This window comes from Sapajus apella, unplaced genomic scaffold (genome assembly GCF_009761245.1).
Source record: "Sapajus apella isolate SASKATOON/1434 unplaced genomic scaffold, GSC_monkey_1.0 scaffold61, whole genome shotgun sequence".
Taxonomy (NCBI): Eukaryota; Metazoa; Chordata; class Mammalia; order Primates; family Cebidae; genus Sapajus; species Sapajus apella.
Genome location: NW_022437001.1, coordinates 8252733 through 8279128, shown reverse-complemented (window position 1 = coordinate 8279128; position 26396 = coordinate 8252733). Strand labels below are relative to the sequence as shown.

Genomic DNA, 26396 nt, shown 5'->3' with positions numbered 1-26396 from the left:
TATTATTTACTTTTAGTTCCATAGATATAATGGTTTAGTTGAAGAACTTACAAAAAAAATGCTTCTCAACAGGTTTGATAAATTTCACAAAATAAATTTTAAGGCCATAGAAATCTTCAGATGGACTTTTCATATTATTTCACCTCTTCCCTTCATCCTCAACATAAATTTACCATGACAATAAATAATTTGAAAACTATTGTTTTACCTGCTCTATAAATATTGTTTTAAATTATATTGGAAGGATAAAGATTTTTGGTTTTGCCAAATTTTCAGGATTTTAAGCAAGAGAACATAATTTGTCTCTATAAGTAAAAACAATACAAAATAAATTTTAATCTCAATTTGCAAGGTCACATTGTAGATAATTGTAATAAACTCCGTGATGAAATCCAAATTAAGAATCTTGTTTCCCAAGTCACTGGCATTCAGGCATATGGCAGAGCTGATACTCTTGATCGCTACTGGGAACTAGAAAAATGTACTGACCCCATGCTCTTCCCCTGTTCCTCTCTCTGATTAATAGCACAGCATGGAGTCTAGTCCTGGCGAGGAAGTATCATTCTCTGGATGAAGGGGAGGGCTTTTCTCATACTCAGGTACTTTTAGTGCCCCCTCCAAACAAAATACTATCTTTAAGTACTTTCTCCGCATATGGGAATGTCACAGTACTCACACACATTATGGGCTATTTTATTTTTTTCTTTAGAAGCCAGGCCTATGGCAAAGCGACTGTTATGAATTTTATTTTAAACATTTTATTGTCGTCTTTAAACAAAAGCATGTTTTCATTGTAGGTTTATGGTATGTTTTTGTTGTAGGAATTTCTTAACTCTCCAGCAAAGTCCTGTGACAAAGCAGTGGCAGGAAAAACCACTCTGTCTCGGCACTAGTGGGTCCTGTAGAGGCTACTTTTCCGGCCACATCTTGGGATTTGGAGAAGATGAATTAGGTACTGTATAAACTAGATTTGTTAAGATTCATCCTCACTTCTTTCAAGAGGCTTTGTTCTGCCCTGAAGAATAAATATAGCAATCTTATCCTCTACTTGTTGGGAATGTAATCTACAGCAAAGATGATCTACTCCAGAAATTAAGATGGTCCAGTTACATATTATCTACCAGTAACTTTTCCCTGAGGGCCTTTATATTTTATTTCCACACTAGAAATACTAAAATACAAGGTGGAAAAATGGGAAGTAGGAAAAAGAATTTTTTAGTCCTGAAGAGATAATTTTGTAACTGTTTAGTGATATTTTTTATTACATACATCTCTAATAAAATAGAAATTATGTTAGCATGGGACAATCTATGGCATGACATATAATATGCATGTTTATCAAAATGCATGCAGCTTAACAAGCAAAAAGAAGTTGAAATTGAAACATGATCAATGAGTAAAAATTTTGCTATCTACTAATTTAAATTACAGAGGTAAATATAGTTTCATAGTGACTCCCTTTATATAAATAAAATAAATAAAAGTATTGAGAGTCTGGTATTTTGCATTTTTTTAACTATAAAGTCTGGACAGATTTGTTGTGAGGATTAAATGAGGTAAACTATAAAATATTTGACAAAATAAGTATTAATTCTCTCGCTTACATTCCTTCGCTTTTTACTTTCATTTTTATTTTTTCTATTGTGCCTACGTTTTTAGTACAAACTGTGTAACATCCTTTTCAGAAGTAGAAAAGTAGCAGGGTGTGTTTAGTTCACAATAATGAAGTGAAAAAGAAAAATATAGACTAAATCGAGGATTATTTCATGAGAGAGGAACAAATATAAATTTTAAAACTTATTTAAAGCTGTAATTATAAATATATCTTCTAATTTTCTATTCACATGATCAATTCAATACATAGAATTATATGAAAGTAGTGGTGATAAATGGGGTGGTTTTCTCCTAAAAGAGTACCCCGTCTGTTGTATTTCACCAATTTGAACACAACTAACATCAAGAGTTAGAGTTTAGAGAGTTGAGACTGAGCATCAAGGTCTCTTTCTCTCTCTCTCCCCCCTCCAATGTTTATTTTAACATATTGTGTTGTACTTTCATATCTCCTAAAAAGCTAAAGATTAAGAAGGTGCAGCCCAATTTCATGGGGCCTCAAATTGTCAATTAATACTAACAACTTGATAACCAACACCTATCAGTCTTGCACATAAATAAATCAAGATAAAACTTGGCCTTCAATATTCATTCTACAAATATTTATTGAGCACCTACTGTGTGCCAAGCTCTGTTCTAGATGCTGGGGATGCAGCAGTGGATAAAGAGACAAAAAGTCTAAACTAGTGTCATGAAATTTATGTTGTAAAGGATAATGAAAATCATTTTTAAAAAATACTGCCTATAAATGGGTAATAAATACTTTGAAGAAAAATCTAGCAGTGAAGAGGAATTGTTGGGAGTTGAGGAAGGCGCAATTTTAAAGTGCAGTCAGGAAAGGTGATATTTAAGTACAGCCTTGAAGGTGGGGAAAAAGATTGATCTAGCGGAGACTCACAGAAAGATGGAGCCTGTGACAGGAGCCTGGAACAGCAAGAACCTGAAACAGGAGCCTGAGCTGGGAACCTGCCTCCCATGTGTGAAACCACAAGCAGGTGGGGGCTAGAGAGGAGTGAACAAGAGGGCAAAATGTTGCAGATGAGGTTATAGCAATAAGTGCTTCTGTCAGGACTTGCTTTTGCTCTGAATGAGATAAGAAGCTATTGCAGGGCATTGAAACAAATGACTGTGATTTAACTTACATGGTCTAACTTCTTTGAAAGAATTGCTGTGGCTGGTACGTTGAGAATACACACAGAAGAACAAGAGTGGCAACAGGGAGCTCAGTTAGAAGGCTGTAGTCATAATCTAGGTGAGAAATAATATCTGCTTGCACGAGTAGTGGCAGGATATTGCTACTACTAAAGGAGTGACTGGAATCTGGAATTCTGGATGCATTGTGAAGGCAAACTTGTAAGACTTTTGCATAATCTTTAGGCAAGGGATTTTCTTGTGGATAGATGGAGATAGATTTACATATAGAATATCTGCCAGGCAATAGGAAGTAAGGTTCTGTACTGCTGTGAATTTGCTTATTGTTATTTCTTTCTTTAACAGGTGAAGTTTACATTTTATCAAGCAGTAAAAGCATGACCCAGACTCACAATGGAAAACTCTACAAAATTGTAGATCCCAAAAGGTGAGATTTCTTTCTGTCCTATTAAGCCAAGTAATTTTCTTCTTTCAGTTATTTTAGTTCATTCAATTAATGACAGAAACATTACAATTAGCAATCAGCCAAGATGTCCACTTCCGCCATTTCCTTATGCTCAGCACTGTCCTGAGAGGATCCTCTTCCCCTGTCTAAGATGACTAATGCTATTATGCAGAGCTTTAAAAGCTCATTCGTGTTGTTCTTGCTGTCATCACAGAGCAGCGTTATATTCATGGAATCAGAGTCCTCAGTTAAAAGCCAGAGAGGGGACTGACATGTGAGGCAGTGGCTTAGGCTCTGGTGTCAGAAGCCATAAACCCTCCTTATTGCTAAGAAAATGAGAAACGTACTGGCAGACATGACAGCTGCTTAGTATGATTTTTGCTAAGTAAACAGGTAAGTTACTTTGGCAGTTCAACATCTGAGCCTCATTTGGAAACTATCTGAAAAGCTCACAGTGCTCACGAAGACTGTAGTGACCAGACAAATAAAAACTTAGGGAGGGTTTTGTTATTCGCTTCAGCAAAAGAAAGATTTGAATGCTTTAATCCTTTAAAGAGTATGTTTATCTTACCCCTGGTCCTTCCCACCCACCCTTCACAACATGTATACATAGGTACTTCAATCATCTTGAATCATTACTAGTCCATTGTTAATTTCATGGATCAAACCTGAGCTATCAGAAGCTGCTAAAATTATATGTTGTCAAAAAGACATTAGTCATAAATTTAGAAACAGCTAACCATAAAAAAACCTAAGGATCATCACAGACACCACTGTTGTTGAACACTAGGAGTTATCACTCTTCAGCCACACTGTGCTGCAAATTTCAGATTCCTCCTGCATTATTTTCATGAGCCCATTTTCAAATTTCAATTTCTGAATTTCAAGTTTCTTTCAAAAGAATTAATTCTAATAATCTGAAAAGTTTACTAAGGACATTTAAAAATATTCTTTGCAAATTGTAAATTTCGTATGTTTTTCTGAGATTTTTGTCCATTTTGTGATACCACAAAATGCTTTTCTGAGGGAAACGTAGATTTACATCGACTCTTGCGGAACAAAAAGAAGAATCAGTTCTAAGCGATCTCCGGGCAGTATCACATATCACAAGTTGATAACATTTCTTTTCTATTTAACAGTATACACATTCTTTCACAGTAAGAAAAATACCCATCTATATGCTATAGCGATTTTTTTCCTCGTGTGAAATTAATGACCTCCGTAAGAAAAGTAAAGACATTAAAGAAAAAAAAATCAGACACTTAGGGGATTGTTGAAGTTGGCAATCTTAAGAATAAAAATCAAACCAATGTTAATTCACAAAATAGCAGCATTCTAAAGATTCATAATGAGGTGTAGGGATTTCACTCAGATCTAATACAATTAGTTTCAAAACAGTCATTGCTATTCCATTACACTAAGCTGATACGTTTTTGCAAAGTACCTGGTAGTATCGTAATGGATTCTCTCTCCTCACAAAAATCTTTCTCTCTTCATCTGGATTGTTTAGTCTGTGGCTGAGTTGAGGTGAATTTTACACCTTCAACCTATTATTAGTGTCTAATTACCAAGGTTCCCATAAGGGACCTTGGCTTTGTGATCTTAGCTCTCCTCTAGTAGGGTGGTCTCAGAGTGACATACCTGAAGCCCTGACTTATTATGGTGCCTGCTTCTGGCGAGTCATGTCATGTGGCGGGCTTGGGTTAAGATTTGTGTTTGCTTTTCAGGAGGTGGGGGAAGTGGCAGAGTCCCAAAGACATCGTCCTTGTACACAGACATGAGCATAAATTCCAAAATTAAACTGACTATAAGAAAACAAATGTTTTTATAAACACTTGTTGGGATCCTCATGCTGTTTTGATTTGGCCATCAACGTTTATTATTATAGTATTTCTTCCTAGATGAGTTGAAGTTCTGTATAAGCAGACACTTAAGTATGTGAACAGGATTATTTTGGAAACAAACTAATTATAAGCATAGTAGTGTTCAGGATGTCTGTGTTAGAGCAGGATTGTTTTTCTAAAATTTTTGAGGCAGAATTTTATAAAAGAATCTTATCAACTAAAAAGCAATATATAGACATGTCTTGTCATACCACAAATTAAACTCTTAGGTTAATTATATTCTTGCACTGAAGCCCCCAGACTTGTTAGAATAATGTTTTCAGAATAACTTTCAAACATCAGTTGATTTGTGGCCCAAGAAGAGAAAAGCAGCAAATTAGGAAATTATTATTTTCTGTATTATATGCCATAGAAGTTACACTCTTACCATAAGATTTATGTTTTTTCTATTTTTCCCTACATGTGCGTGCATGCGCACACACACACACACACACACACGCACACACACAGTGAGGGAGTTCAGAAACCATAGAAACTATATATGCAGTATCTCTTAAATCATTTTGGCAAAAATAGATAAGGTTCTACTATTACCATCTCAGTCTGTAAGGAAAATTTGATCTAAGGCTATAAGTTACATAATCATTCACATAAGTTTCAAATCAATTACAGTGTGCAGCCATCTCAGAAAAGGATGGTGAGGTACCCTGTTGTAAAAATTAAATGCCATCATTTAGCATGGAAAAAAATAGAAAATGCCTGGAACTCAGAAGTTAATTTAAGGAAAAAATAAAAGGAAACAAAAGGAACATTCCAAGGAAACAAAAAGGAATTAAGTTTGCCTCCATGTTAGAACATTGTATACACTTCTGGAATATCTTCAGGGATTGAACGGTCACATTGTATGGCAGAGCAGAGTTAGGGTCAAATCAATACCAATCATCCAGTTGGCTCAGTCAACTCACAAGATCCATAAAGTCTCTAGTACTGAATCCAGCATGCCATAGGCTGGGGGTTCCTACATCTAGCACCTCTGGAAAACAGATTTAGATAAGCTGCCACAAAATCTTGGCAATAATTTTACTTTCACTTAGTAGTGCCATCTGCAACCAGTCAAGACTGGGAGAAAATCTAACTGGTTAAGACAGGGAGTGGATTGATCTGGTCTCTAAATCTTCCTTAGTGTAGCACCCAGCACAGATTATTTCACCATACTGTGCCCCTTTGTCCATCAAATAATATATAGGTGACATTTCTGTCCCTGCTGCATGCTACAGAGGGCTGTGAAGGTGATTAAATAATATATTTTAAACATATTACATTCTTTAGTAATTTTTGTGTGTTTATTCTAGGCATTCTAGGATTATTTTCAGGTGATCTCTCAACTTTTAAGGTTCCTTTAGTTCCAAAATTGGAATACAGACCTTCATGGAGCTTCTAAGAACTCCCAGTATGGCCAGGCGCAGTGGCTCAGGCCTGTAATCCCAGCACTTTGGGAGGCCAAGGCGGGTGAATCACTTGAGGGTCAGGCATTTGAGACCAGCCTGGCCAAAAAAAGTGAAAGCCTGTATCCACTAAAAATACAAAAATTAGCTGGGTGTGGTGTGCATGCCTGTAATCCCAGCTACTCTGGAGGCTGGGCAGGAGAATCACTTGAACCCAGGAGGCAGAAATTGCAGTGTGCCAAGATCACGCCACTGCACTCCAGCCTGGACAACAGAGTGAGACCCTGTCTCAAAAAAAAAAAAAAACTTTCAACACGTAGTTTTCAAATGTCCAAATTATACCTTGGATGCTTGCTCTTTGCTAAATCCTTTTAAAATTACATAAATGTTCCTGGGGGTGGAAATAAAAGAATTCTGACAGTTATGTAACTTCCAAGATTTATTTTTATAGAACACAAATTTTTTCATAGTATTGACAAATATTCTTTAATTTTTCTTTTAGATGAACTTAAACCAAATGACTTTTTTGTTTTGAAATGTTTCCAGGCTTTATTTCTCCAGGAATTTGTAAAGGAAAATTATTCTCCATCATGTTGATTTAATTACTATATACTCACTCTTGCTATATTTTAACATACCATTTATCTGTTACCCAACCAAGTCACACAGACCATTCCCTTAAGACGCCTATAAATTAACAATGCAAATTCCAGGCTCGAGAGGTCATTTTACAGAAACATTGTATCCCCAAACTCCTCTGTGACCAATATCCAAAACTTCCCCTCATACCTCTTCCCCCCATGGCCCACTTACTGTCCCTTGTTTATTGTTTTCTTAATATCTTCATCCTACTTCTTATTACACTGGATGCTACAGAGTGCTTTTTTCAAAAAAATAATCACTTTATAAGAGGATACCGTTCTGTTTATCCTTCACATATGTCTCTGGGAGCCAGCAGGCAGTTCTGCCATCCTAAAGAAAGTCATACATAATAGAGCAGCTTTAGCCCAATAAGCCAGTCTAGTCCCAATTCATCAGTCAAAGTTTTATGCAAGTGGCCCCCCTAAGTTGATAAATTCCCACAGTGCCTGTTGACCCAGCTGCCAAGTCCTCTTGCAGCAGGTGGTGTTTTCATGGCCACCCTGACAGTAATACAAACTGTTTAGCAGCTCCATTGACCTTTCAGCTATTAACAGGGATACAGGCTCCACTAGGGACTAGTTTTCAAACATGACAGAATTTCTTAACACTAGAGGTCATGAACAAGTATATGCCCTATAAAAGTCCATTCAGCATGGTGGATTTGAAGTCTAAGAGACAAGGAAACATTTTCCACATTTCTGCTATCATCATTATTCTGTGTATCCAGTAACCAAAGATGGATATACACTTATCTGACTGATAATATTTTATTCTCAGTATACTAGATTTCCTGTTGTGGTGCACAATACCTTTTCAACTAACAAATCCCTCCCAAGCTGCCATATAGCATCTGAAATTTTAGAGATATACTACAACAGAATTGGATAAGATCAAAGTCAAAACTTCTAATGAATGGATGAGCATGCATACATAATAGATGGTAGCAGCCTGAGCATAACTAAAATTTTATTTATACTTTAGCAAGATTTGCATACATGTACATGAGTACAAACATACTTAAACATACGGGTAATACATGCAATGTTATGTAGAACCATCACCTATTTCAAAATAAATAGAAACTATTATATAATAATTTACGAAAAAACCTTTGTGTGACTGTGTTATTTTGAAGTGCTTATGTCCTATTTTTAAAAACCATCATATGCTTTTATTCCCAATGCTGACAAATGTGTATTTATAAAATGCAAAACTACTTCTATTTCTCCCCTTGTTGAAATCCTTCACTGGCCTCTCACAATTGTTAAAGATGACTCTAAAACCTTAATTTTCCCCAACTTTAAGGTATAATTGACAAATAAGAATTGCATATGTTTACAGAGTACAACATGATGTTTTGATAAATGTTGTGAAATGACTCAGTCAAGTTAACTATACTTATCGTTATTTATGGTGAGAATATATATTAGTCTTCCTGTATGTATATGTATATATCCTATTTCCTGGAAATGTGACATATAAGCCCAACATTCAAAAGAATTTTCTGTTTTATACTAAGTAGTCACTCTTAAGCTATCAATTTTGAATCTTAGAATATCACCTTTAGCAATTGGACAGACTGCTATGAAAACTTGACTGAATTGCCACTTCAAATTGGCATTCATTTAAAAAGATATAAAATGGAGAATGTGAATGATGAAGAATATATTCTTCAAAGTGAGACTTATATATTGAGTCAAAAACTCTTAAAAGCATATTTTTTTATTAACATGGCCGCCATCATTACCATGCCTGCCACTGTCTCTTCTAGGGCAACGCTAGATGTCTGATATTAGTACTTTTGAATGTCTGATACTTTTATTGTAAGGTAGTATATCTTCAGATATTGCAGTACCTTAGATAAAGGCAGATTTAATGTTGCATTAGATATCTCTAAAACAGTCATGCAAATTTTTTGAAAAGACGTTTTCTAGAGGAAGACGTAGCTTACAAAGAAAAAACTGCATCTTAACATCATTTTGTTACTAATCCATTTTTGTTGAGTTAAAAAATTTGTCATTTAAATGACATTTTTGTCAGCTATGACAAATAAATGACATATGAACATTGAAATTTGGAAATTCATCAGGCTAGTCATCTTCAAAGAGAATTTGAACTGACATTTCTGTGCTCTTTTATAGGAAAGAAACTTAAGTTTCTTTTTTCCTTTAAAGTGTTTAGTGATATTTAAATTTCTACCTTCATATGATATGAAATTAAAACACTGGTAGATGTATTGCTTTATGAGTGGGGAAATGGAGTTAATAATTTATTTTTTGATGATTTCTAAAAGAAAAATACTACATTCTTTAAGTCTTTTGGATTATGTTGTAATACAAGTGTTATTTAGTGTGTGTGTGTGTGTGTGTGTGTGTGTGTGTGTGTGTGTCTGTGTGTGTCTGTGTTTGAGACAGAGTTTTGTTTTTGTTGCCCAGGCCAGAGTGCAATGGCATGATCTTGGCTCACTGCAAACTCTGCCTCTCAGGTTCAAGCGGTTCTCCTGCCTCAGCTTCCCGAGTAGCTGGGATTACAAGTGCACGCCACCACACCTGGTTAATTTTTTGTATTTTTTGTAGAGATGGTTTTTCACCAATTGGCCAGGCTGGTCTCAAACTCCTGACCTCAGGTGATCCACCTGCATTGGCCTCCCAAAGTGCTGAGATTGCAGGCATGAGCCACCACGCCAAGCCTATTTATTCTATTTGTTAATTAGTTGTCATTCCCCTGAGCTATTTTCATCACAATAAAAATAGATAAAATCAGAAAAAAATTCTCTGGTTATATTAAGTTGCATAAGCAATACTTGGTTTCTAACATTTTTATCAATTATGGTTTATGAATTAAGTATTTAAGTTAAAAACTTGATTTTGGACATGAAATTCTGAACAGAATGTATTTCCTTCTTCATATTAGGAAGCAATGGCATTGGCTTTTTTAAAATCATACCCTAATTAATTAGTTTTTATATTTGTGTCATATCAGAGTAAGTAAAGATACAATCCAAGAGTCCTGATTTTATTAGTCCTGATGTCATTAGAAGCATTTTTTGTATGTCTCCTATGTTCAAGATATTGTATTTGCATTTTGTGCTATGGAGGGAGAAAATAAATGAGAAATTGGTCCCATCCCCTAAGAAGTTGATTTTTACTTTAAATCAGGAGATTGCATACATTATTAAAATATTAAAAATATCATTTGAAATAAAACACTTTTCAACAAAAATACTGTACCGTAACACTGTACATCATAAATTGCCAAATGAATGATCCAGAAATTATTGATGTAGGTAAAACTCACCATGATTCAGCTTCCCATTCAAATCTGTTCTGCTACATTATGAATTTCTTTAACACTAATAAGCTCAAATACAAAAAAGAATATCAGGATAACATGAAAGTTATGTAGCTTCTCAAGCAAGACATAACCAGAATTATAAGGAAAGGAACATACCCTCAGCCTAGCTGTTGCACAAGCAGAAAGAGCCTTCTCAGCTGAGCTGTCAATGAAAAATAAATGCCTACACTGGGTTTCCCTCCTCCAAGAGTCACCCCAAAGCCTTGCATGGCTCTCTTCAGGGTGCACATCGTCTTTTCAGAGTTCCACTTCCATCATCATTTTGTTTGTGTGTTTCTAATTTCCTGAAGCAACCTCCAGCTACTTCTGAGCTGCTCACTTCGTTGCTCAAACTTTCTTCCAAGATACCAACTTTTGTTTTCACCACTGCTTTAGTTACAAAGCTGCACAGATCTTGAGGGGTCTGCCCCAAACCAATTCTTCCCATAAGCCCTTGTCTTAGTCAGCTTAGGTTGCTATAACAACAGGTGGCTTAAACAACAGACATCTACTTGTGATGGTACTGAAGGAAATCCAAGAGCAGGGCGCCAGCATGGTTGGATTCTTGGTAAAGGCTCTGTTTCTGGTTTGCACGTTGCCACCCTCTCACCATTTCCTAACATGATAGAGAGAGAAAGAGACTATTTCTGAAGAGACTATTAGTCACAAAGAAGACAGTCAATGCCAAGCTCTACTTGTTTTCAGCACATTTCGGAACAGAGAAATTTCTAGACACTGTGTAAAAATAAGTTAGAACATTAGCTTTATCAAACCTAAACTTGACTTTTAGAAATATGTAGTACAAATTAAAAATTTGAATATAATTCATAAAGTACATAAGTTCAGAGTTATCCTTGAATTTAAAGGTTTGTTTTCTCTTTGTTCTAATATCGGGGTTTTTTTTTTAATTGTACTGTAGGTTCTAGATCTATTGCACAAGATCTACATGCGAAGTTCTTACAGGATTGTTGCATAGGTACATACATGGCAAGGTGGTTTACTGCCTCCATCTCCCTGTCACCTATATCTGGCATTTCTCCTCATGTTATCCCTCCCCAACCCCCCCACCCTCTGTTTATTTTTGTTGTTGTTTGTTTGTTTTGTTTTGAGACTAGTCTTCTCTGTTGCCCAGGCTGGAGTGCAATGATGCCATCTTGGCTCACTGCAGCCTCCGCTCCCTGGGTTCAAGTGAGTCTCCTCCCTTAGCCTCCTGAATAGCTGGGATTACAGGCGTGAGCCACCACACCCAGCTAAATTTTTTTTGTATTTTTAGTAGAGACGGGGTTTCACCATGTTGGTCAGGTTGGTCTTGAACTGCTGACCTTGTGATACGCTCACCTTGGCCTCCGAAAGTGCTGGGATTACAGGTGTGAGCCACCACGCCCAGCCCAGAATTATTTAAGAATACGTAAAATAGATATTTCTGCAGCCTACATATGCTATGATGTCAAGGAAGATATTCCTTAAAAATAAAATGAAAGCAGTAACTCTTAAAACATTTAATTCCTTGCTGTACTTCAAATAGTACTTGAAAGATACCATTAGGAAATGTGTGTTGCTGTTTCTACTGCCATGAAGTCCCAATGAGATCAATATTACATGGTTACACAGGAATAGAGTCCATTGGCTCCACTATGGAATATGATTTTATTATAAATATATGATTCCTTAGCTAAATTAAGTTTATATAATGCATTTTGTTTGTTAGCTTGTTTTGTTTTGTTTGAGATGGAGTCTCACTCTTTCACCCAGGCTAGAGGGCAGTGGCATGATCTCGGCTCACTGCAACCTCCCCTTCCCAGGATTCAAGCAATTCTCCTGCCTCAGTCTCCTGAATAGCTGGGATTACAGGCACAAGCCACCACGCCCGGCTAATTTTTGTATTTTTAGTAGATACAGGGTTTCACCGTGGTGGTCAGGATGGTCTCAAACTCCTAACCTCGTGATCCACCCACCTCGGCCTCCCAAAGTGCTGGGATTACAGGCATGAGACACGTAGCCTGGCCGCATTGTTGTTTTTAAAGCTGCTACAAAATGGCTACATGTGGTCTCAAAACACACAGTAAATCATTCAGAATACAATCATTCTACTCCTTATCAGTAAACTGACACTGAAGTAAGAAACATTGATATCACCAGGAAAAATTCAGTGAACAGTCAGATTAAAGACAATTATGAAGAGGAGAAATAACAGTTTGTGTACTGCCTTTGAGAAAGGCACTAAAATGATTAATACACAGATGACGCAGCAAGTACACAGCTGGTACACATACTAGCACTTATTCCTATGCCTAGAGCTCTGCAGATGGGAGACAGTAAAACTTTATCCCATCATGAGATATTTTTCACTTCCTTACCCTTTTTTAGGTAAAAGTGATGAGTATTGGCTTTAAAATGATGAGTGGTCAAGGATAATCACTCTGTAATCGAGTTGCTTACGGCGTGAGGAAATTCATTAAACCATAGAATCTGCTGTGGCATTCGAAGACTGCCTCCTTGTTCACGGCAAAGACTCCACCCAGTTGGAAGATTTCAGAGGATTCTGTACTTGGAAGCGCCTGAACACACTAATTAATGGCCACATTAATTCCTCCTGGCTGGGAAATGGTCCTAATTTAGAAACAGGCCTCACAAACTTGGACATGCATGCGAGTCACCTGGCCATCTTGTTAAAGATTCAAAATCAGTAGATCTGGGGTTAGGACCTAAGATTCCTCATTCTGTGGAATGGGGATTTTGACTTGTCAATTTTTCCTAACTCATGAGAATGAAAAAAACATGGAAGATAAGTAGTTTTTTAAACGTTAGAGTTGCAAGGGTGTTCTTTTCCATGTATCCCAGCGTACCTGTGGATGAGGGATTAAGACAGCTCTTATATCACCTTCCACCCTTAAACACATAGCTGTCTAAGAGAGAGGCTACAGAATTATTACAACTTCTAAAACCTCCATCAGAATTTCATACATAGTATTACTCATGATCTGTATATCTTGTTTTACAATGAAATGAATTCAAAATCTAGACAGCTCACAAAAATTTCAGAATGAGCTCCTTTCCTTTTTGTGAGACAAAATAGATTTCTGCAGTGCTCATGTGGAAGTAGTTACTCTTGCTCAGACAGGATTTATCCTTGTACCTCCAAACAGAATCAAAGGATTTCCTGTGTATTGGTTTGTTTGTTCATCCATTAAATTAAATATCATGAAACGAAAACCATTCATAATACCATTACCCAAAGACTTTCACTGTTGATCTTAGCTATTCACAGAGTCATCACCTATAACGCGTGTTATAAATCACTTATGCTTCTCAACTTCTTTGTTTTCAAAAAAGTATCTAAATCTTTATACTACTACACAAAGCAAGCCAAAGTCGGTTTCTAAGAAAATATTTTAAATTTCTGAAAATAGTGTTTTATACATTAAAGAATGTTGGACAGTTTTTTGCACTAGGGTTTTCGTGTTTCATTGTTTGTCATGTATGAAGGGACTAGGAAATATGTTTTTCTGATTTAAATTAAGTTCAAGGGCTATGGAGATAGCTGTCAACAAATAGGCTAGAAGTATTCTTTTATACAAGCCTAAACACCCTCTGGGGTACATTTTCTGTTTTGAAAGTTACTTCAAACTTCATTTAATAGAGTGCCAAAAGTTTGAAGAGTTAATGTTTCAAAGAAGAATGAGACAGTTTAAGTGATTCTTATTAGATCATACATTAAAGCACCCAATTTTCCAGTCCGATAAAAATAAGTATGAAAATGGGTTAATGCAACACAGAAATATACCCTAAAGTTTTGTTTATATCCTATCTAGGTGTGTATATGTAGTACTTAAGTATACGTAAGATGGTCTATTTCAACATGACAATAATAAGTAAGTTTAAAGGTACTATTTATTCCGTTTTTGTTTCTCTTTATTCCATGTAAAGGAGGCCTGTTCTTTTCCGTAAAAGGGAGAATGTCACCATTACAAAGAGTTATTGCAGGGGAATAGTTGGAATCATGAAAAATCTTTGTCAGACACTACCAAATATTAGAAAATTGAATTTTAATGTGTTGACTTAATTCCCATCTGGAAAAGAAGACAATCCTATCTCTTTATCTCATGCTGACCTTGACTTGCTTAGCCTTCTGTTCATTTACTATGGTTGTAGTTAGTATAAAAATACATCTTTCAGAATGAATTCAACTGTACCTTGGAAAAAACTTTAAGACAAATTTATTTAGTCAATAGAGAGAAATACAGTAAATGTTTGTGTTTATGATATGAAGGTATAGCAATTAGATTTTAAGGATATCCCTTCCCTGAATGGCCCATATTTTCCTCATATCTTCACCCAACACAAACACCCTTTTAAAATTCCATATTCTTATTAATTTCATCCATTCAACAGATTTTTATTAATCATTTTCCATGTGCAACACATTCATCTAGGTCCTGGGGAACCACAAGAGATGAGAGGAAATATTTGTCCTCATGGAGTTCATATTTCAGAGAGTGTATTTGAGAAAGTTACTACTATTAAATTCAATTTATTTATTTTGAGATAGAGTTTCACTCTTGTCACCCAGGCTGGAGTGCAGTGACGTGATCTCAGCTCACTGCAATCTCTGCCTCCCTGGTTCAAGCGATTCTCCTGCCTCAGCCCCCTGAGCAGCTCTAACTACAGGCACCCACCACGACACCCAGCTAATTTTTGAATTTTTAGTAGAGATGGGGTTTCACCATGTTGGCCAGGCTGGTCTCGAACTCCTGAACTCAGGTGGTCCACCTGTCTTGGCCTCCCAAAATGCTGAGATTACAGGCATGAGCCATCATACCTGACCTAATTTAATTTAATAAACTTCTATTGACTGCCTATACAGTATTTTCCTAGTTCCTATGAATATGAGTAGCTGAAAAGATAAAATACATGGTGGCGTAAATGTCATCTCTCTATAACATCTCTTAAACTAGTTGCCTCCTTGTGTATTTCTATGATACTTCATGTACACCTGTGCCATAGCAAAATCGGAATGCATTACACTTTTGTGTATGCATGTTTGTCTTTCCCGCAGTAGCCTCTGCGAGGCTCAGGACCCTGTAGTATTTATGTCTTATGCCCCTGAAGAGCACAGTACTTACCCGAGTAAATGATTCGACTTGAAGAAGATTGAATATGTAGCTTCTGCTCTCAGAAAACCTTCAGTGAAGAAAAAAAAAGAAGAGAGAGAGATAAATAGCCTATTCCTGAAGAGAAACAAAGCCCTATAAGAGACACTCAATCTTTTATGTCAATGTTCATATTAAGGGAGCCCAGATAGAGTAACAGTTTAAAAGAGAGAGGATTGGTTTAGTACAATAAATACAGAATGTTTTTTATCACTGTATAGACCAAAAAAAGATAATTTCTCCTGGTATTTAAATAAAAGTTGAGAGAATTACAATGTTTGTATATGACAGCCACACAATCTTATATAAATTAAAGTAAACAAGCCCAGGTGTGAAATAATTACTATATCCGTGGGTAGGCAAGCATTTACCAAATCTTAGTCGGAAAAAAAAAAACAATTTAGAATCTTCTTCCTAATCTGAGTTTTCATATGTTTGAATGTTTGGTGAAAAATAGTCAAAGCATCCAATTGGAGTATCAGCAGGGAAACAGGTCAGACACTCTCCCCTAAAGAATTGCCCATCAGTATCGGATTTCTATTCATCTTGTCCTCATTCCTCTTCCCAGTGTCCAGGAATCGGTGTTCCTATACTTTGCCTCAAACAGGCAACATTTTCTAGTTGTTTAACTAAGTTGACCTATATTCATGACCTAAATGATGCCATCTCTTTAGATTCACCTATTCAGGCATAAACCATCTCATAGAGTAGTAAGTGAGGGTAAGTACCTGCATATTTTGCATTGCCTATAGCATGTAATATATTTTTGACATACCCTATTTCTGAGTCTCTTTTCTTGAATGAGTCAGAAAGTGGGTGAGCAAGTGAGTAAGGAATAGAAGTTAGATGCACAGAATTCTACAATTTTAATTAGCATATTTTTTTTACTGAATGCCACTTAGTAAATGATCATGGCTACTGAAAAATTGCTCTTCTGGTGGTCAGAAATGCCACCATTGTCTCACAAACAAAATAAAAATTTTAAATGAGAAAGAAATAGAATATACATGGGATACTCAAGGACAAGAAGACGACGAAGATTGTGTCCTTACTTTCCCTGGCATAGCCATTTAACATTTTCTCTACCTTATACCACCCCACCCTTACTCTCAGAAAGACATTCTTGAGGAACACATGGAAATTGTTAATGTTTTTTTGAATAAAAATATGCTTAGGGCATAGAATGCCTGAAGGACCTTTCACATAAATTGACCATTCCTAGATTCAAATAAGAGACTGAATAGATTTAAGGGAGTTTTCTGAATTATCATGTTAGCTGCAGAACACAGCACTTTCAACATAGAGTGGAACTTTCCTTGGGGAGAAGAGCTAGAGAAGTCACTGTACATTTTAAATATTTTGGTTTTTAACATATATGGTTTTGAGTCCTTGTGGAAACAGCCTGAAGTCAGGCCTCAGATTATTATCATTGTTTATATTGCCATAGGGACATAACAAGGTAACCTATCTCAAAAAAGCTGAGTCTGCAGGGCTTAATTATTTGCTTATCTCAGAACGTTCTGTAATTTACCCTTGAGGTTTTGACCTGTAATGATCACCTTCTTTTTATGATACTTAAGGTGTCCGTTTGTTTGGCCATCCTAATGTTGTTGATTTGACTGGCAATGAAAACATTCATTTACATTCCTTAACTGAAAAGAAACTTCTCACCACACTGCGGCACAGGTAACAGTGACTGTTAGGAATGTGCCACTGCATTTTTTCCCTGAAGATTAGATAATGAGCAGTTGTGACCATGACTCCAGCCTGACCCAGCTCAAATGACAGTCTTACTTTAAAAACAGTAAGATCCATAAAAATCTTCTGAAGGCATCTCGGTTTCCTCTATAAATGATGTCAGTTGTAGAACAATTAAAATCTATGACTTTTTACATTACAAATAAGATGTTTCTGTTTGCTACTTTTTTTTTTTTGAGATGGGGTCTTGCTCTGTCACCAGGCTGGAGTGCAGTGGTGCAATCTCAGCTCACTGCAACATCTGCCTCCGGAGTTCAAGCAATTCTTCTGCCTCAGCCTCCTGAGTAGCTGGGACCACAAGCGCTTGTCACCATGCACGGCTAATTTTTATATTTTTGGTAGAGACAGGGTTTCACCATGTTGGCCAGGATGGTCTCGATCTCTTGACCTTGTGATCTGCCTGCCTCAGCCTCCCAAAGTGCTGGGATTACAGGCGTGAGCCACCGCGCCTAGCCTCTGTTTGCTACTTTTGGCATTCTTTTTCCTAATAGCAGGACAAAATCAAATTATTTATATATATAATCATTATATATGGATCAAAATCAGATTACTTATGTATAATCAATATATATATATATTGATCTTTCTGTGCATGGAGTTTAAACTTTGACTCAATAGTGTACACACATATATTATGGTCACCTTTCAAGAAAAATCAGTCTGAAACTATTACCTCAAAAGAAATGTAAAATTAAAACAAAAATTGATTCCAAAGCTCCATAGGCCACAAGTCATTTTGATGAATGCCTTCAGCCCTGTAATACCACCAACTGCGTCAATAACAAGGGAAACTCTCTCAGACACTATTCCTAAACATTTTTGTAGATATAAAAGAGAAAGTTTTAAGATATTTATACATATTTATTTTAAGTATTGCAATGGTTAGAAATTCTTAGTTACCAAATGTGAAATATTAATTTAATTAAACATAGTTTTCATCAGTGGGTTTTGATCAGGATAAAATTTCTGAGAATGTTTAATGTGTTCAGTTGGGTTCCAAACAGCTTAATTTGTTTCCTAACTGTATGTATTTCCTGTTCTTAGACAGTAATATATCTGACTGAGTCACTTTTTAAAAAATCCTCTCTATAAAGTAAGAGGCATGTTTTGTAAGCCACTGAATCACTAGATTTCGTTCCAATGTTGATTTTCAACGAGAATACACTTTCAACTATTGTCTTTTAATGTAGACCTTTAATGCCTGAGGAATGCAGAGCCACGGTACAACCCGCACAGACGCTGGCCTCGGAGTGCTCCAGGCTCTGTCGAAACGGCTACTGCACCCCCACAGGAAAGTGCTGCTGCAGTGCAGGCTGGGAGGGGGACTTCTGCAGAATCGGTTAGTATTTCTGTTTTCACCTGAAAGGACTAGGGACGAGCCAGTCCTTAGGTACTCAAGAACTCGACATCCGTTGTTTCTTCTACAATTGTATAGTGTTCAAAAGTGGTTAGCCACTTACAATACTATTAATGCTCATCTGTCTCCGAGCTTGTAAGTAAAATCCTGCTTATTTTCTTAATGTAAACAATTCACTTATGTAAGTTAATTATAAAGATACAAAATCTTTAAATGACTGAATCCTTTCAAAAAGTAAAAAACAGCACAACTGGATCATCTTGTGGACCTCTCAGTCCTGGGCTCTGAGATTTCACACTAGCGATGACTTAGAACATGCAAAGCTCCCCTCCAAGTGCTAGCATTTTCCAGACACCCCGTAAATGACCTCCCTGGCTTTACTGCTTGCTTTCCTGCTACAGCAGACTAAAAACAGGGCTTTTCAGTGGGTGTTATTAAATAAAAGGAGAAATGCAGTTATTTAGAGATATATTATGAGATTTTTTTCATGCTTTTCGCCACCCCCCTGTGAACCATCAACTAGGTGTGCATCTGCTCAGAGACAGCAAAGGAGATTTATTCCAGGGTTGTTCTAGCCTGTAACTTGATATTTCCTCAATTATGTGCAATGACGTTTAAGTTCTACTTTGTGTGAAGTAAGAAAATTAGATAAATTTAGAAACCTAGAGTTTAAAATTGAATATGCATAATTAACAACCAGCATATATCAACACTTCGAAAAGATTTTGATCTCAGCTATTTCAAATATTAAAATACTTATTGCCAATAAAAATTAAAATCTCAAATTAACATTTAATATTATTAACTCATAAATGCTCTTTGTTGGTCCTCAAGATGTATTTGTTTCAAAAAATTATAACTATAACTTGTCTGTTTTTATATTGTCTAACAAAAATAACCAACATTGAAAATCACATATAGAGAATATATTTTAAACTTGCATTGCTTCGGCATTAATAACATGATGTGTTTAATTAGTACTATGGTTATGTATCTAGGAAGGAGATATCAAAATTAAAACTCAACAGAAATTAAGTAATTACATTATTTAAAACAAATGCTCACAATTTTTTGACCCATCCTCTCTCTTTTTGTTAGTTGACCAAAAATATGACAATCAGTATTCAAATGCAGTGATATTCAAATTCCTGATAATATATTGTCTCTCCGTTTCCTTTGCTACCTGACAATATCTACTTTCTCTGCATTTTTTTTTAAGATGGAGTCTCTCTCTGTTGCCCAGGCTGGAGTGCAGTGAGGTGATCTCAGCTCACTGAAACCTCCACCTCCTGGGTTCAAATGATTCTCCTGCTTCAGCTTCCTGAGTAGCTGGGATTATAGGTGCCCACAACCATGCCCTGTTAATTTTTGTATTTTTAGTGGAGATGGGTTTTCCATGTTGGCCAGGCTGGTCTTGAACTTCAACCTCATGTGATCCGCCCGCCTCACCTTCACAGAGTGCTTGGATTACAGATGTGAGCCACCACACTCAGCCTCTCTACATCTTTTAGTAACAGAATATAACATAATAGTGTCCATTCTGCTATATTCCCTGCTTTGCATTTTGCCTAATCTCTTATGTTACCTGAAGCCTTCTGGTGGCAGTATGTTTAAACTGAGGATGAATGAATTATCTTGAATACGGGTGGCATTATACATACCTTAATTGATATTAATAGTAAACTGTGATATAAATTAAAATAGACATACATTGAGTTATTGTAAAGTTTTACTCCATGAGGTACTTTCATCTTTACACTGAGTAAATTTAAATCATTTGAATATATAACATTTACCAAAATCATTTTATAAAAGTAATGTTTATTTTGTACGCAAACGAGAATTTTATTAATGTACTCACATTGTTTTCTCATCTCCCACAGATTTAAAAGATAAAATTGTTTATTTTCTTCTTATTTTTTCTTTTCCATGTGTCAACCACAGGCCCCTGGAATTTGATTAATGCATTTGAAAGGTCAAAATGACCATGTCTCGTCAAAACATAAGGAAATGTATTGAAGGAATTTGACTCCATCCACAGGGATTGTACTCCCCAGATTTATCTTACCAGAAAATGGCAATTTATACACCCAATTTTATGTTTCATTTTAGCATTAAATCTTTATATTCCCCATTTATAATGCAGTGGTAAAAATTCTTTAATAAATAAATTCTGGGCTGTAGGATGACCCTAAAAAGGTTTGCTCAAAACATCCTTTGCTGGCCAATTGCACTGACTCCGGAAAGGGACTTCAAAGTGTAATCAGAGAGCAAAGCATATATGCTGTGTGCCCCCTGGAAGCAAGGGAAAGGAGGAATTCAAGGGAGTTTATATGGTGGCTATTCCACCTAACCAAAATCCAAAACTGTTCCTTTATGTTGCATTGGAGATGCTGGAGCCTCTGTGTCTCCCCCTCAGGCTGGACTGCTTCCATGTTGAGGTCCTACCTTGAAGGAATGGGAAAATAGTAGAGCGTGCGGGGCCGTCTGTAGGGAAGGCTCCTGTGGAGCAGAGATTTCAAAGGACAAAAATCTTCATTTTAAAAAGAGTTAATTTTGCAGAGGGTTGCATTTGTTTCTCGTGATCTCTGCTTCTGTAGAAATGTCTCTCGTTCTCTGCTGAGTTCAGGCCCCCAAATAACTATAAGTGTAAAAGCCTGTTTCCTACTTACATATATTTATCTTTCAGATCATTTTGTAATTATCTCCCTTCTTCTTTCCCTCGCTTCCCTTAGTCAGCAAATATTTGCTGGTCTCATGCTCAGTCCTGTTTCTGACATACAGAATGAGAGTATGATGTTCTTGCTCTTTTTCTCTCCCAGCAAAATGTGAGCCAGCTTGTCGTCATGGAGGTGTCTGTGTTAGACCAAACAAGTGCCTCTGTAAAAAAGGATATCTTGGTCCTCAATGTGAACAAGTGGACAGAAACATCCGCAGAGTGACCAGGGCAGGTATTCTTGATCAGATCATTGACATGACATCTTACTTGCTGGATCTAACAAGTTACATTGTATAGTTTATGGGACTGTTTGACTATTCCTTTCCAATGGGCATTTATTTTTTATCCTGTCATTAAAAAGACTGTTATCCTGCTACACACTCCTGTGATTTCATTCTCTTTCACTAATTTAAAAATAATTTCCAAAAATGTGCAGATCTTTTGTGTGTATGTCAGCACGTTTGTTCACATATGCACATACACACACTCATAACCCCTATATGCATGGCTGCATAACAGATGAATTTTTAAAGTATTTACTTCCCTGTGCAGAGTAATTTATGCAGAAATTCCATTGTAAATTGATAATGGATTTTTTATGTCGCCAGAATAGATTATTTGACTTCCCAGGAATTTTCTGTCTGTAATCACTAAAGTCAACTTTAATAGAGTTTTGAAACATTACTGTGCAATCTGATGGATCTAATAAAAAAGGCAATATTTTTATATTAAAGTACTATACTGAGAGAGAATGTTTCAGAACTCCCTGATGAATTTCTAAGTGAGCAACTTGATATAAAATTGTAATCTTCATTTTTGTCAGTGTATCCAATTACAGAATGTTACGCACTTACCTTTTTATTGGCAGAGAAATCTGGTTACTTCATCTTAATCTCAAGACTGTTTTCAAGGGTTTTATAATTAAATCATAATGGCATATTTTAAAATCAGTCTTCCTAAAAGGTCTGCTTTTACTGTATATTTTATTTAACAATAGGCACTGGGTTTGTGTTACGTATTTATATTTTTTATTTTATTTTTATAATATAGACATCACCTAGATGAAACACCTTTACCCTGTCCTGTAAAATACTAAAGTTACATTTTTCACCAACTTAATTGGAAAGAAGGGGAGTGAGAAAGCAAACAGTCTTTAATGTGCTGTGGATCTAATCTAGCAAGGTATCCTTGTGCCAACATATAATCATTAACGACGGATGAAAAAGCAAGAAAACAGCCAATCTTTATAAAATTCCAGCATTAAACATTTGTAAAGTGCTTTTCGCCATAGTAAGACTGTCAGAGTATATGTTATTAGAATGTTGCAGATTTCCATTGAATCGAACCTCACTGGAGAAGAGCTCACTTGTTTTTAAAAAATCTTGGCTATGTAAGCTGTCACCTGTACAAATTTTTAACATAATAATTCTTGCCAAATATGACTTTAAATGTACGTGTTCCTTCAGAACTCAATGAAAATACTCTTTGGTTAATGTATCAATAAATTTTCTGTAAATATTCTGTTTAGGGTTTTAAAGAGATGACACATTCTGACTTAAATCTGCAAAAAGTCTAGTAGATATTTTTCTTTATGGCTTTCAAGGCCAGCTCTCCAAGTTTGGATTTTAACAAAATATAAGGCCTCTTTGCACTACTAAAAAAACACATCTACTCATGACAAGTGCACACTCACTATGGCTGTCCTCCTTCTGTAAACATCCATTCCTGTAGAATCTAAATTGTGGAGCAGTATAGATTATGCAGCACCAGCTGACTTTCTAAACCTGCTCCTTACCTTTAGGAATACAACCATTAATTTAAAAAATATATTGTAGCTGGTATTTCTCTATTGTTTTAAGGTGAGAGATTTGCAATTAAAGCCCAGTAAGCATTTATATAGGAGCCACAATGTAGAAAGATTGGTTAAGTACACTGCTCTTGTCTTCCATATATGATTACTTAAGTTTCAAGTGACCTCATGCCAAATGGAAATGGGTTGAGAAATCTTGGTTCAGTGCTTAGTGAACAATAGCCTGCATTAAAAAGTGCATGCATAATTTTGCACAATTTAGATTCAATTGACAGTCTATTCAAAGAAGTCTCAGGATTAAATGAGCATGGAGACCAAATTGCCCTCTTACCCCAGAAAAGGGGTGGTCCCTTCTAGTCACACCAACACTTCATTGGCCCAACAGTGTGACAAATCTTGCAATGAACCATGCAGTAGCCTGCATCTGTAGGTTAATAGCAATCTTTTGTCTCCATTGCTTTCTCTTCATAGCCCTTTTACTGAATTCCATCACAGAAAGTTTTACAATTAAAAAAAAAAAAAATGTCCTGACAACCATTTTTGTAAATGGACCTTACCATCTAATCGTCTCTTATTCAACGTGGGTGACATTAACAAAATGTGAACTTCTTGTGAGGGAGCCAGCTGTCTAAATCTGTCAAATTGTGCAGTTTTATTACACATTCTCCCATTCCTAGTTTCCCTGAAAACAATAAGGATACTGCTATATATTCAGCAAAATGTAAAAAAATCAAGCATTTCTTCTTACATCTTTAAACTTTCCATCTCCTCCCCAAAATAAAAGGTGTCCTATTGCCATTAGTTCTACTGTTTTAAAATATCCATATTAAGTTGACCAGACCCAGGTTTTTTATACAGCTTTTTCCCAAGTGAAAGATTTTTAAGTGACTTAGAAAAACATATGTGCCCCAGGTGTCATTGCCTTTTCTTTTGTGAGTCGTTAGAATAAAAGACCAAGTTCTTCTCAAGAGAAGATAGCAAGATCCACGGATATTAAACCAAGCAAAGAAAGTAAAGTCATTGGAGTCATTTCTTTCTGTTCTTAGGAGAAAAGTAGATAGCACTGGCTAATTGATGGCAACATATTTTAAATTAAGTGGTCAATTCAAAAAATCTCTTTGACCTTTTCTTTCAAGTAGATTTTTTAAATGCATGACTGGCGAATTATCTTCCATGATTCATGATGAGAGGCAGGTAGGAATTGATTAAAAAGTATGAGCTAGGAAAAAATTATTGTTTAATCACATGAAAGGCAACATCTGCTCAGTTCATAAAGCACACAATCTCAAATGGAAAGAAAAGGTCCTTCGTAAGAATACTGATGGGTAAGATAAAGATGAAATAATGAAAAAGAAAATTGTATATTATTATTTCCTTTTCCATTCTCAAGTTTATTGTCAGTTGAATGTGAAACGATGTTATAGTTGTTTTAAATGGTTGGAAATAACCTTTCTACTACTGTTTCTGCCATACTGTTGTCCTGGTTCATAGAACCTTGTTTTCTTGACAGTTATTTAAGGTAATAAAAGAAACACCAATTGGCAGATGTTTAAGTGAAAAGGAGAAAATATTTAAGAAACTTGAGTGATGGCAAAAATTGCTTCCATCAATAACTTTTCTTCTTGGATTTTTTTCAATGTAATTATTGTAAAATATATATTTTATTTTATCACAAAGAATACTCAGAATTTTTCTCAGATTATTGAGTATCTCATAAAAAGCAGAGAAACCAACACACATATATATACATACAACCTAAATAGAAAACGGTTCTGTTTGTCGTTTGCAAGTCCCAAATAGTTATTTCTTTTCTATTTATTTCTTTGGAAATAATTACAAAATAATATACTAATAATTTTAATCGATTTGCTCTTTTTTTTTTTGAGACGGAGACTTGCTCTGTTGCCCAGACTGGAGTGCAATGGTGCAATCTCAGCTTGCTGCAACCTCAACCTCCCAGGTTCAAGCAATTCTCCTGTCCCAGCCTCCCAAGTAGCTGGGATTACAGGTGCGCACCACCATGCCTGGCTAATTTTTTGTGTTTTTAGTAGAGACAGGGTTTTATCATATTGGCCAGGCTGATTTCAAACGCCAGACTTCAAGCGATCCACTTGCCTTGGCCTCCCATAGTGCTAGGATTACAGGCATGAGCCACCATGCCCTGCCTCCATTTGCATTTGATATTGTTTTTATCTCTGTATTATAAACTATACAAGCCTACCAGATGTAAGATGTGAGATTAGATGCTACATCTAGGAGCGTTCAAGGTATACATTAAACTTTTATTAGTCTAACTTTCTGCTAAGCCTCTTAGCTTTGAAACATAAAAAAGAAATCAACCCCAAATTTTTAGAGGAAAACTATGGTATACCATTGGGAGTTATAATTTTAATTGTAGTTGACTGATTAACAAATTAGTTTAAGTATTTCTATAAAATGTTACCTATAATATCTGTGTTCTCTTCCTCTCCCTCCCTCCCTCCCTCCTTCTTTCTCTCTCTCTCTCTCAAAGAATATATATATATACACACACATACACACACAGACACACACACACACACACAAACACACATATTCTTTTTTCTTTTAACCACTTCCCTCTCCTGTATTTTCTGTTGGTTTTGCCTAGATAGACATGTTCTCAATATATCTATATTCAAGGTAGCCTGGGATAGTTTGCTATTGATTTTGCTGGTTATGATCTTTTCTTTGTTTTTATGAAAATAGCCTCTCCTTGTCCCACATTTTCTCAAATTCTATATAACAAAGAATAGTGGATAGTAAACAAATGACATACTATACTGATCTATTACAATCCTTGAAAGATATAAGGAAGAGTATAAATCACTAACAGTCCAATTCAGCTGCCCAAGCATAGATATAAGAAAGACATAGGGAATAATACTGGGGTTAGCTAACAGCAGGGAAAGTTAGTAGCTATTTCTTAGCTGAGGATCAACCTTCTCTATGGAATAATTTTAAAGAAAATTATTCCAAATCCGAGAGGAAAAAAATAAGCAGTTCATCAATGGAGACTTTAAAAATCTTCATTTCCCCACCCCTGGGATGAGATTTGAAGTTTCAGGGAACTCAGAACAAAGTCCCATGGCAGAAAATGGACATGTTTTTA

At 35.9% G+C, this 26396-nt stretch overlaps 1 protein-coding gene across 5 annotated transcripts in view; it reads left to right on the top strand.

Annotated features, from left to right (window-relative positions):
• HHIP (hedgehog interacting protein) overlaps positions 1–24688 on the top strand; it is an 89822-nt gene extending 65134 nt beyond the window's left edge. Inside the window, exons 10-14 of one of the 5 annotated variants that reach the window (XM_032246483.1) lie at positions 822–952; positions 3109–3190; positions 18571–18719; positions 21560–21684; positions 22507–24688. In XM_032246483.1, coding sequence (XP_032102374.1) covers positions 822–952; positions 3109–3190; positions 18571–18719; positions 21560–21684; positions 22507–22521 — 502 coding nt within the window. In that variant the 3' untranslated portion in view covers positions 22522–24688. The other 4 variants (XM_032246482.1, XM_032246481.1, XM_032246484.1 and 1 more) reach the window with 4 other exon arrangements.
• Positions 24689–26396: the final 1708 nt, after the last annotated feature.